At 43.3% G+C, this 8,974-nt stretch overlaps 2 protein-coding genes across 5 annotated transcripts in view; one reads left to right on the plus strand and one right to left on the minus strand.

Annotated features, from left to right (window-relative positions):
- Window positions 1-927, plus strand: part of CARD14 (caspase recruitment domain family member 14) — a 31,772-nt gene extending 30,845 nt beyond the window's left edge. For 3 of the 4 annotated variants that reach the window (XM_058170857.1, XM_058170858.1, XM_058170860.1), the window contains exon 21: window positions 218-927. In XM_058170857.1, the coding sequence (XP_058026840.1) occupies window positions 218-434 (217 nt within the window). In that variant the 3' untranslated portion in view covers window positions 435-927. The remainder of the gene's footprint in view (window positions 1-217) is intronic. The other variant, XM_058170859.1, reaches the window with a different exon arrangement.
- Window positions 928-1,453: 526 nt separating this feature from the next.
- SGSH (N-sulfoglucosamine sulfohydrolase) lies at window positions 1,454-8,949 on the minus strand. Its single transcript, XM_058170866.1, has 8 exons — window positions 8,736-8,949; window positions 7,074-7,234; window positions 6,841-6,946; window positions 5,798-5,948; window positions 5,303-5,459; window positions 5,075-5,156; window positions 4,034-4,237; window positions 1,454-2,719 (listed from the first exon to the last, which is right to left on the minus strand). The coding sequence occupies exons 1-8, from the start codon at window positions 8,839-8,841 to the stop codon at window positions 2,160-2,162; spliced, it is 1,527 nt and encodes a 508-aa protein (XP_058026849.1). The 5' UTR covers window positions 8,842-8,949; the 3' UTR covers window positions 1,454-2,159.
- Between the last annotated feature and the right edge of the window lie 25 nt (window positions 8,950-8,974).

Raw genomic sequence — 8,974 nt, forward strand, 5'->3', positions numbered from 1 at the left:
TGGTAGAATTGCTATCCAATTATTTTTAATCACCAAAGGTGCACCTAAAATCATTTCATCTAGCACACAGTTTTGTGTTTAACCACTGTATCTTGATCTTGGCAATTCTTGCTCCTGTGGCCATCGTTCTTCAGCCTTTCCTTCGCACCCACACAAACATACTTTGTGAGTAAGCTCCCAAATTCCGATTCCCATACCTAAATGGCTTGAATTTCAGGAAAGCTCTTCAGCGCCTTGGAGCAACCGAGGACCAACTTTTGGAGAGTGCCCGGAAAGATGAGGCCCAGCTGGAGACAGTGTCCTGTCTTTATCGCACCATTGCTCCCGATGCCTGGGGTGACCTTGATGCTCTCAACAGCTGTGTCCGTGTGGCTGTCGCTGATGAGCAGAAGAAGGTAGTGTGGGTGGAACAAGTGCCTCACCGACCTTTTTAGACCAATGGATGGGACTTAAGGCAATTGTTTCACCTGAGCCTAGGAAAAATTGAATGTGCTACTGTTTGTTCTGGCAGGAAATAGAACATATTCCAAGCCTATCAGCTGCATACTTACCATTCAGAGAGTTACCATTTATTTTCTCATGGTCTCCATCCTTCCTCACCCAACCTCTTTGAAACTGATTTTATCTTCCCTCACCATCCCTTTGAATTTCTGACAACACATCAATCATATGCTGGCTAAACATGGAGAGTACCACAAGCTGTTTTATGTGGGATGTATACGCAGAGGTTTGCTATAATGATATTTTTAAACTCTTGGGTGGAGTTGGTACTCAAATCAGAAATGCTTGGAGACTGGACTGAACCATGTGGAGCACACAGTTCCTTATAAGCACGAGCATACGGTATATTGAATGTTGAGCATGAAACTAATGGATGCATTTCATTTTTTTAAAATAAAAGAATTTCTCACAAGAGAGAAGACTACCATTGCATTGTTTTTAAAAAGTTAACAAACACATTAACTAGCAAACTGAACATATTTTTAGGCAAATTAACATTCCCTGCATTGTATAAGTGCACGGATGTTAAACTCGATTGCGTCACATGATGTATCGCGATTTTTTTTGCCTTTGCGGAGCTGGGGTGGGCGTGGCCTGCACATGACGCATCTGGCCTGCGGGCTGCCAGTTTGACACCCCTGTATTAGTGTGTTAAAATCTAAAATTGGACTAAAAGAACTTTGCCCATGCTTCGGTCACACTGAAACTCCAAAAAATTAATTATGTTTGCCTTATTCCTTGACATGTAATACAGAGATTTAGCTAGTAGGCTTAGTATTAGATCAGGGTCAAATTCTCCTTTGGCATTTAATTCACTAGCTGACTTTGTGACTGTCGCTTAGGTTAACAGGGCTTTATAAGTATAACATGGAGATGGGAGAAGAAGCTAGATGAAGTCTATGGGCTGCCTACCCTTGTTTTAATGAAGGAATAAAACCACAAACAAAAAAAGCTAGTTAGAAACAACATTTCATTTCTTTATTGTATAAAAGCAGGCTTTAGCCATATTATGCTTATTCTGGAGAACTAGCTTTAAATTGGGAGCAATTGCTTCACAGATCTATACCATCCCAGCAGGCAAACCAAAAGCTGTTCCTAGTCATCTCAGTATTCCGTGGTAGAATAATGATGAAATGTGCAGGCTACAGAATCTAAAGATAAATATTCATTTCTATTCTTTCAACTGGTTTTAAACTTGGCCAGTTTCTATCCCTGCCCTATCTGTAACAACTGATATGGGACCAGCCCATCTACATTTTTGTGATACCACAATTGGGGTGAGGACACTTACAGAAGTGATCAACTCACCTCTTCAACCAGGTGTCTCCAGTTATTTTAATCGGGACTACAACTTTCCGTCATTTCCACAGTGTGTGGCCATTATCCATTCTTACAGGGAAGGACGGCAAGTATGGTCATCCATCCTGTGGCATTCTTATGGCAGCAAATGTTTAAAAAATATGGCATAACTTCAGTCTTGTGTGGAAGGCAAACACCTCCTTGCATTTTACTCCAATTCTTCCCTCAGGTTCAACTTCATCATAGTATTTTAATTTTGCAAACTGCAATTGTTGCATCAGCACCGGCTTGAGTTGCAGATCTTTTCCTGCTGCAGACGGCTTCGTAACTGCCACCAAAACAGGAAGGCAAAAAGAAAATCACAGCTCATTATGGAGCGGCCAACACCTGGGGACAGGCTTATCCTCCAAGACACCATCAGGAGCACATACCCAGGGGTCACTGGTCTCCCACTGCCACTTCAACAGCAGCCCCTGCAGCTCTTCAAGAGCTTGTGCATAGCGGGGATCAGAAGCCACATTGTGGCTTTCGGTAGGATCGGTGCTGTGATCGTACAGTTCCCAGCGATCCCGATAATAGTAGCTACGCAAAGTCTTATTCCAATGAGTTGGTTGCCCTGCCTGAGTTCTGTTCAGCAGGTCCTGGAACGTAGGTGAAACGTAGAAATCTTGATCAATGGGAAAGGAGGTTCGGTTCTGTAGATTGTGAATGAAATGCAGGGAGCCATGCTGCACAGCTCGCATGGGATAGTGCATGGTCACCTCATGCAGGCTCTGACTGGCAAACACAGTTCTCCATTTTGGCTCCAGTGATAATGCCGGCAGCAGAGACTTCCCGGTGAGCTGCACTGTCCCCTTCCCAAACAGACTGTAGCTGGGATATGGCACAGAAAACCAGTCCAGAATGGTGGGAGTGATATCTGCAGAGAGAGAGGGGAAAGCTGAAGCAGAAAACTTGCATCTGAGCCACGGTGGCGCAGTGGTTAGAATGCAGTACTGCAGGCTACTTTTGCTGACTGCCGGCTGACTGCAATTTGGCAGATCGAATCTCACCAGGCTCAAAGTTGACTCAACCGTCCGTCCTTCTGAGGTGGGTAAAATGAGGAGCCAGATTGTTGGGGGCAATATGCTGACTCTATAAATCGCTTAGAGAGGGCTGTAAAGCACTGTGAAGCGGTTTATAAGTCTGTGCTACTGCTATCTGATGCAGAGGGAAGAGACCGGAATGAACTTTTGGCCACAGGTATTATCTAGTATGGAACAGTATTTCTAAGACCTATAAAAATACCAGCTGTTGCTTTTTAAGATTTTCTAGGTTACACCAGTTAGCTTCCGTTCTATACCTTCTACATGCATCTACTCAATAGAATTTAGGCTCGATAAAGAAGGTAAGGTAGGGACCAACGGGTCAAATATCATATATATTCAGGGGTAAATCTCTACTCAGGGGTAAATTCAACCCAACAGCAAAAGCTTCTCTAATACAACAACTAAACAAGTTGCTTTAATGCAGACAAGAAAGAAGTCTTGTCCACAGCCCACAGAAATTTCTCTCTCTCAACCCGGGGTTTAAATCTTAAGCCACATTTTTCTCCCTTTTTAAGTCAGGAAACTTTTGGCTGGCCCTTGCTGATTCAGGAGATTGAGAAGCACTTGCCTAAGGTTTACACAACAGTTCTGTCTGGTCTCAGCATTGTGGTTCCCTCCTTCAGTCCTTACACTATACTGGTTTTCCATTCTTCCACTTTGTTTCCCTTTTTTGCTGTTTGAATGAGGGAACAAGAAAAGGGAAATGTGACCTAGGCTGCCTTCTGCCACCCACCCATATGTACTTCCAATCACATAGTAGATGGGTTCCCACATTTGCCATGACAGCTTGTTGAATAAACCCTATGTGGAAAGCCAGCATATAAGACATTTAAAGCATTTATTTATTCCAATCCTTTAAATAAGTATTAAATAAGTATAAGTTATGTATAACAGAATTGTTTGGGAAGGTTCATAAAGCATATATATTCTTGAAAATATACTAGGGAAAGAGCCGAGAAGGACATCCACATAGACAAAACTGCCAGACGTGTCAGCTGCAACCATAATTTCCCCCTCTCTCCCCAAAGAAGAAGATCTTCAGAAAAGGCTAATGCAAAGTGGAAAGTGTGTTATAGTTTGCTTTAGCACATCCCAGCCTCCTCCCATGGGACAAATCCACCAGTTCATCTCTCAGATGCTCTTACCCAAGAGGCTGATGTAGGCACTGCTGACTTGGCCCCAACGTGAAGGATGCTCAGGAGATGAGATTAGGAGGGGCTCTGCTGTGCCCGGCCAGTACAGGTTGGTTCTGCCACTGGGAAAGGGGATGCCGTTGTCTGAAGTATAGATCACAAGAGTGCTTTTGTGGAAGCCTGCATGGCGGAGCTCCTCTAGGACAAGACCAAGGCCTGCAGAAATAGTATACAATAAATATATTAAATATATATATGTTACACTAGTGACCTTATCCAGAACCAGCCTTGACCCACATTAAGGCTCAAAGGAACACTCCTTTCTACCCTCCTCCTTGTTCAGACATAGCATGTGCATCGCACAAATCTCAGAAAGTAGTACAGGTTCTTTCTCCAGGCACCACATAGCAGGTATTAAAAGATTATTCAGTGATAATTGATCATCTTGTTCCCATTAAGTTCCACTCAGTTAACATAATTATTTTGTTAAGGATGGATGGATTATTGTTGTTTTGCTTCCTTATCGTTAAAATATATTGCCACAAGATCGGTTCAGTATAGTGATGAAGGTGAGGGCCTAGAAACTGGAAGACTGTTGAGTCCTAGGCCTCTCTCCGGCATGAAAGCTGGCCGAGTGACTTTGGGCTGGTCATTTTCTCTCAGCCCAACTTACCTCATGGTAAGGAAATGACAGCATTAAATATGCTACCTTGTATAAAAGATGCAAATAAAAGCTACTAGATAATAGTAAGAGATAGAAAGAGTACATAGAAACATCTCTTAAGAGTCCACACAGTGAAATGCACAGAGTTCTAAAAATTAGAGATTATTCTTTTTTTTTAATAAACGGAAGATGATTACCACCTGCTCTCTCAAAACTACAGTAATATTTATGCCTTTATGTGCATAAAATAAAATCAGACTGACTCGCAAGTATACAAAAATGCATCATCATTAATTAATCATTGATTAAAAGTCTTGTTCCCTTTCAGAAGTACCAAGCCTTTTGTCCCACTCCTGTTGGCAGAACTACCTGGTTCAGTAATCATATACCTTGATCCATGCGCCCGACAGTTGTGTATTGAGCTGCCAAATCCTCACGAGCAGCTGGGGTATCTTGTACAAAATATGGGACCTGAAGGCCAAAAGGAGATAAAGCTGAAGCCTAGAAGAAAGACCTCTAGGTAACAAAAGTGAATTATTATGACAAGTACTGAAGGAGTTATTGCCACTTGCAGGTATTGCTGGAACCCAGGTGGAGAAAAAAATCCTACACCTCACCTGCACTTCATCTGGATGGTAGAGCTCAGGTTTCCAATCTGGGATCCAGCCCATTCCAGGCTCCCCATTGCCAAATTTCTCACAGAAGGCTCCATACTGCGGCTGGGAATGACCACAGCGATGGGGATCATGGAAAGCCACATAAAGGAAAAAAGGCCTACAGGTTGGGGAAAAAAGGGCAAAAACACAGTTAAGGGCTCTTGATAATGCTGCAGCAGTGCTTCCTCTCTACTATTTAAAGCAATACTTTGGGTGCTTCTAGCTTTGCTAAGTTCCATTTTCACCTTCTCCATAAACCCCCGAGTTTGGCTTCTCCTTGATTTTGATCCTCTATCTCGATATATAGAACCATTTTATTTCCCAAAACATTCTCTTGGGATCTCTGCTGGGTCTGCCAAATATGAATGAAAGATGGGTTGGAAGGGCCTGGTCCTGGATACTCCACGGAGACATAAGGAAGGGATGCACCAGGGTCATTCCAGTACCAGATCTTACTTTTCATCCACACTCTGGAAGAATTTCTGAACAAGCAATTTAATTCGGGTGATGTTTCTGCCCACTTGCAGGACAGAACTGTTTTCCTCAGTGTAGGCAAAGTCAAATGGATACACAGCCTCTGGCCCAACGTGCTTCTTGCCAATGATTCCTGAAAGAGAGAAGGAGCCAGAGTAACTCAAAAAAAGGATAGTAATATTAACCTGTCAGTTAGGATAGTGCCCACATTACATGTACAAAATATCATTGGCATTTACAGGGGCTAAGAGGAATGCAAGGATTCTACACTATTTATGTTCATTCATAAAGCTTAACAGAATGATGGGTATGTAAAAAAAAATGATGATCTAGCTTCAGAAACTAAGGGGGTACAATTTATAATGTGCTATGAAATTTATTTATTTGTATCTCACCTTTATTATTTTTACAAATAACTTAAGGCAACAAATATTTAATACTCCTTCCTCCTCCTATTTTCCCTACAACAACTCTGTGAGGTGGGTTGGGCGAGACTGAATGACTGGCCCAAAGTCACTCAGTTGATTTTCATGGCAAAGGTGGCCATGAAATTTGAACTCATTGTCTCCTAGTTTCTGGCCTGGTGCCTTAACTACTAGACCAAACTGGCTCTCAGAATATTTTTCTCTGCTGGAGTTGGACTAAATGAGGCAAACGCATAATTGAGGGAGGCAATCCACAAGACAACCCTTTTCTAATGGTCTTATCAGCATTGACAAAAAAAATGGCAAGAAAGCATTAGATAAGAGTAATGTATTGTTCTGTTGATTTTAATTGAGCAGTTAAATCAAGTGTCTATTCTGCTTTCAACAGCAACAACCAAGGGCCTCAGAATTAACATATGCAACATCTCTTTTTAAAATAACATTTATCATTGCTAGCATTTTCTTATTGGGCTGCAAAGGAGAGAGAGAGAGAGAGACCAAAAGTCTTTCTTAAACTTGCAGGCTGTCTCACCCAAGCCCCAAACGAGTTCCAGCTGATCTGAGGAAGTGAAAGGAGGAATTCTGCTCTCCTCTGCTTACCTGTCCGTATCCCAGCCTGGTTAAGCAACAAGGGGAGGCTCCGGACACTATCAAAGGAGTTGAAGTGGTGCACATCTTGATGCAATCCGTACATCCCATTTTGGTGCTATATGGTTGGACAGAAATCATTTGTAACCATGTGGGATCCACAATTTGGTGGCAATCATAATTTTCAAGGAAAAGGACAGAACCATGGCATGGCATGCCCTCTGCTCCCATCTGGGGTGTGTTACCTGAGGCAGGCCCGTCAAGAGGCTGGCCCGGCTGGGGGAGCAACTGCTGACAGAAGTGAAGGCATTCTGGAAGATCAAGCTCCTCTGGGCCAAAGCATCCAGGTTTGGGGTCTTTATGACTGTGTTGTTATACACACCACTCTCAAAACCACCATCGTCCGCTACCACAGAAAGAAAGAGTACAAGTCAAGGGGTGAGATCTGTATTCTATTCCTGTTCCCTGTGAACATTTGCTACAATCTTCTGGGATAGTCACCCGCACATCTATTGAATTTGTGGATAGAAAACATCTGGAGGTTGCTGGAGCGTGTAAAACTGCTCTCTTAGCTGGGGCAGAGTGAAGACTTAAAGAGGTTTCAGCCTCTGAAATTCTAAAGTGTTGTGCTCCACAACAGACTCAAGTCATTTATCCAACCGATGCTATTTTGAACAGAGAGCTTTTTTGTCCATCGTTAACATCCGATGTTTAAAAAGCTTTTGCCCACCATGGATATGATGGATGCAATATCTTTGTGATTCCAGTGTGGATACATAAAATTTGAGGGGTAACTGGCAACCATTGATTGAATACCTTAACTCTAATCCATTTGGGAGGCGGGGAGTGCAAATATGTGAAAATAGAATATAACTGGTGTGCAAAACTCAGTGAGCAGTGAGCAAAAAAGGAACAAGATTGCATTTCAATCCAGGAAGCCTGCAATCACAGCTGAAAAGGGAGAATTTTGGATTCTGAGCCATGTTGTGGTTCTGCAAACCTAGAGGCCCCACTAATTTAGCTAAATGCACACAGCACAAACTACAAAATTATGTACACCAGACATCCCACAGTCCTGTTAATTCTGTGACATCGTTTCAAAAGTGGCCTGAGTTGGTCTCTGTATATTTCAACAATATTTGGTTCTTCATTCTTTCACAAGCAATAAGCTGAGACCTGGCACCATAACCAAATTGCTCAATGCCCATTTTTATGTCATTTAGGGTTCATATGTACATTTTTCTTATTTGTGGCAGAATTCCCACCACAGCTCAAAATGTCTGCACCTGTTGAATGTTTGCCTGTCCTACAGAAATTTTCCAACCGCAGGGAGCTCAGTCTGTATGTGGGAATATGTGGGAAATGGAATCCATATTTGGAACCTCTCTTCCTGCCAATCCAAACTAAGAGGGGGGTGACTGTGACCCAGAAGACTTGATATTACTTGTCTGAAGTGGTGTAGGGTTTCCTGCTTAAGCAGGGGGTTGGACTAGAAGACCTCCAAGATCAGTTCCAACTCTGTTATTATATTATATTAAGCTCCTGTAGAACACAGAGGGGAACCCTGACTTTCCCATCTTCTAAAAAAAGAAGATTCAGTTGAGTTTATCTTATCAACACAATCACAAAGGTGTCACAGCAACAATACTAGAACGTTTTATCCACGCCTCTTTCCCTTCTCCTTTTTCGACTTCCCTATAGCTCTGGACTTTCCCCGACTGCCTTCCATCCAAATATTTCCCCAAGCCCGACTTTTAACTTGCTTCAGAACCAGGCGAAGTTTGCTTAGGTGATCCCACCTTCTTAAAGCAGCTCCCAATGAAAGGCAAAAGTGAGCAAGCATATCGCGCCAGGGATTCCAACGCAGAAGGGTCTGAAGTGGCTCCCCCCAGGATTGGTTTGCTCACCTACAATCAGCAGGACGTTGCGGGACCTGTTGGGGCCCCCCTTTCTAGCGTTACAGATCCCCAGAAGGAGGAGCGCCACCATACACCACTGTACAGGCGACTGCATGGCAAAGTCGCCTCGGCCGGGCCTGCGCCCGGCAGACGGTCCCCGAACCGAGCAACCCTCGCATTCACCGCAGCTGGAAACTAGGAAGGAGCTAATCACTGCCGGGCTCCGCCTCCGCTTCCACGTAAAGCCC

Source organism: Ahaetulla prasina, chromosome 2, assembly GCF_028640845.1.
Source record: "Ahaetulla prasina isolate Xishuangbanna chromosome 2, ASM2864084v1, whole genome shotgun sequence".
Classification (NCBI taxonomy): Eukaryota; Metazoa; Chordata; class Lepidosauria; order Squamata; family Colubridae; genus Ahaetulla; species Ahaetulla prasina.